This window comes from Clupea harengus, unplaced genomic scaffold (genome assembly GCF_900700415.2).
Source record: "Clupea harengus unplaced genomic scaffold, Ch_v2.0.2, whole genome shotgun sequence".
NCBI lineage: Eukaryota > Metazoa > Chordata > Actinopteri > Clupeiformes > Clupeidae > Clupea > Clupea harengus.
In genome coordinates, this window is record NW_024881011.1 from 1 (window position 1) to 3,097 (window position 3,097).

The window sequence follows — 3,097 nt, forward strand, 5'->3', positions numbered from 1 at the left end:
GGAACCGCATAGAACACTACAGAGGAGAGGAACCGCATAGAACACTACAGCAGAGAGGAACCGCATAGAACACTACAGCAGAGAGACCCACAGTAATGGAACAGCACTACAGAGGTGGACACATGTTACAGATTACAGATGTTTTGTAATAGCCTACATTTTAGTGGCAAACGCTGCAGTGGTCCCCCATCATTACGATTTGTTTGTTCAGTAAATAGTCAACCTGACTTGAGGTCGTTGGACAGTGTGTGTGTGTGTGTGTGTGTGTGTGTGTGTGTGTGTGTGTGTGTAAGTATGTGTGTGTGTGTGTGTGTGTGTGTGTGTGTGTGTGTGTGTGTGTGTGTGTGTGTGTGTGTGTGTGTACCTACCACTGACAGACGTCTCCTGTTCACTGGATGAGGCGGTGAGCTCCAGTGAGTTTGGCCTGTCTGCTCTGCGGCTCCTGCTCTGGGGCCTCATGTGGACGGGGGCCGCGGCGTCTGTGTGTGTGCTGCTGAGCCCGCGCGTGTGTGTGAGCGGGCGCGCGTGTGTGCCAGCCGCGCTCAGGCTGCTGTTGTTGTTGTTGCTGTTGTTGTTGTTGTTGTTGTTTGTGCGCAGCAGTGGTTCGTGCTCGTCGGGGCTGGAGCCGATGCAGGCGTGCAGGCGGCCGTCTCCGTCTGTGCTCAGCTGCGTTGGCGTCGCCATCGACGACCCCTGACCCGCATCCTCCTGCTGGGGACCCACGGGGTTCGTGTTGCCCCCGACGACCGCTGCCATGGCGCCGCCGCCTCCTGCTCCTCCTCCAGCATATCCGTTAGCAACACCACGCCCGCCGCCGCCGACCAGGGCACCGTTGCCCACGGTGACTAGCTGGGGCTCGTTGCCCGCGGTGGTGACGGGGGCGGCGTTCATCTTGGCCACGCCGGTCTCCACCTGCCGCAGGTTGGACTTGTGCTTGTTGAGTCGGAGGCGGGAGGAGGACGAGGATGACGAAGACGACGACGAAGAGGCGGCCTCGCGCGGGTGCTTGGACCCCAGGGGGAGGCTGGTGGGACGCTTGGGGAGGTTCTGCTGCTTGGGCAGTGGGAACATGGCCACTGGGGGATCACCCCCCGATGCCCCCACGCCACCGAAGTCCCCGCTTGACCCTGCATTGACCCCTGACCCCGCGGTGACCTCCGCGGCCAGCTTGATGAGCGGGTAGAGCAAGCTGCCGCCGGCAGGGCCCAGCGGGTCGGGCGCGCTGAACTGCTTCTGCGAGTGTTCCATCAGGTTCTCGTCGGAGCTCTCCTTCAGGTTCTTGTCCACCTCGCGCGGGTCCAGCTTGGTGGTCTCCAGGTCCTCCTGGGTCAGCTGCAGACAGGGGGGCAGAACCGAGCCCAGTCCCATCCCCCCCAGGACGCCCTCCTCCCCGCGCCCCGCCTCGGAGATGGTGGCCATGAGAGCGGAGCCGGGCGTAGTGCCCAGTGTGGTGCTGCAGGTGGCGCTAGAGGCCCCGCTCAGGCTCATGCTGCCGCTGGAGCTGCCCTCTGGGCTGGCCATGCGCCCCGGGCCTGGAGCTGGGCGTTGGCGTTGGCGTTGGCCTGCTGCTGCAGCTGCTGGGCCTGCTGGCGCTCGTAGTTGATGGAGTTCCGGTTCTTCTCTCCGCCCGTGCCGGCGGTGCCGCTGACCGCGCCCGCGGCCGAGGAGGAGGCGGGGCCAGATGAGGAAGGGGCGTCGGTCGGCAGGTTCTTGAGCACGCCCCCTTCCTGGTCCTCGATGTAGGAGGAGGAGGAGTAGTCGGGGTAGTGACCCAGTTTGGGCCCGCGGCGACTGTTAGTCAGGTTTCTGCAGGGGGGGGGTGGGCAATAAGGGGGAGGGGGGGGCAATAAGGGGGATGGGGGGGCAATAAGGGAGATGGGGGGGGGCAATAAGGGAGAGGGGGGGGCAATAAGGGGGAGGGGGGGGCAATAAGGGGGATGGGGGGGCAATAAGGGGGAGGGGGGGGGGCAATAAGGGGGAGGGGGGGCAATAAGGAGAGGGGGGGGGCAATAAGGGGAGGGGGGGGGCAATAAGGGGGATGGGGGGCAATAAGGGGGAGGGGGGGGCAATAAGGGAGAGGGGGGGGCAATAAGGGGGAGGGGGGGGGCAATAAGGGAGGGGGGGGCAATAAGGGAGAGGGGGGGCAATAAGGGAGAGGGGGGGCAATAAGGGAGAGGGGGGGGCAATAAGGGGGAGGGGGGGGGGCAATAAGGGAGAGGGGGGGGCAATAAGGGAGAGGGGGGGGGGCAATAAGGGGGAGGGGGGGCAATAAGGGAGAGGGGGGGGCAATAAGGGAGAGGGGGGGGGCAATAAGGGAGAGGGGGGGGGGCAAAAAGGGGGGGGGGGGCAATAAGGGGGATGGGGGGGCAATAAGGGGGAGGGGGGGGGCAATAAGGGAGAGGGGGGGGGCAATAAGGGGAGGGGGGGGGCAATAAGGGAGAGGGGGGGGGCAATAAGGGAGAGGGGGGGGCAATAAGGGGGGGGGGGCAATAAGGGAGAGGGGGGGGGCAATAAGGGGGAGAGGGGGGGGGGCAATAAGGGAGAGGGGGGGGGCAATAAGGGAGAGGGGGGGGGCAATAATCAGTACAACAAACACATTCTGATGTTTAGCATTACTTGGTTAACATCCGCCCCCTGAACTTGCAAAGCATTCTGGGTAATGCAAGAGTGGTGCATTGTGGGGCAGGTGCCGATGTAATCTGTGTTTTGGTGCGAGCAGCATCTTCTAGTGAGCCCTATTTCAGTGTTCAAGAGCAGTCTGAATGTCTGTGTCTGCAAGTGTGTGAGAGTGTGTAAACGTGTGTATGTGTGTCTGCGTGTGTATGAGAGTCTGTAAATGTGTGTGTGTGTGTGTGTGTCTGCGTGTGTGTGTGTCTGCGTGTGTATGAGAGTGTGTAAATGTGTGTGTTTGTGTGTGTGTGTGTGTCTGCGTGTGTATGAGAGTGTGTAAACTATGTGTGTGTGTCTGCATGTGTATGAGAGTGTGTAAACGTGTGTGTGTGTGTGTGTGTGTGTGTGTGTGTGTGTGTGTATCTGCGTGTGTATGAGAGTGTGTAAAATGTGTGTGTGTGTGTGTGTGTATCTGCGTGTGTATGAG

The 3,097-nt window shown here is 61.6% G+C and overlaps 1 protein-coding gene across 1 annotated transcript; it reads right to left on the reverse strand.

The window, feature by feature from the left end:
* Positions 1-368: 368 nt before the first annotated feature.
* Positions 369-1,806, reverse strand: LOC122132761 (bone morphogenetic protein receptor type-2-like; the record flags this gene model as incomplete). The annotated part of the gene is made up of 2 exons (XM_042707338.1): positions 369-1,501; positions 1,570-1,806. Coding segments are annotated over 2 exons (1,370 nt in total), but the record flags the coding sequence as incomplete, so codon positions are not given.
* Between the last annotated feature and the right edge of the window lie 1,291 nt (positions 1,807-3,097).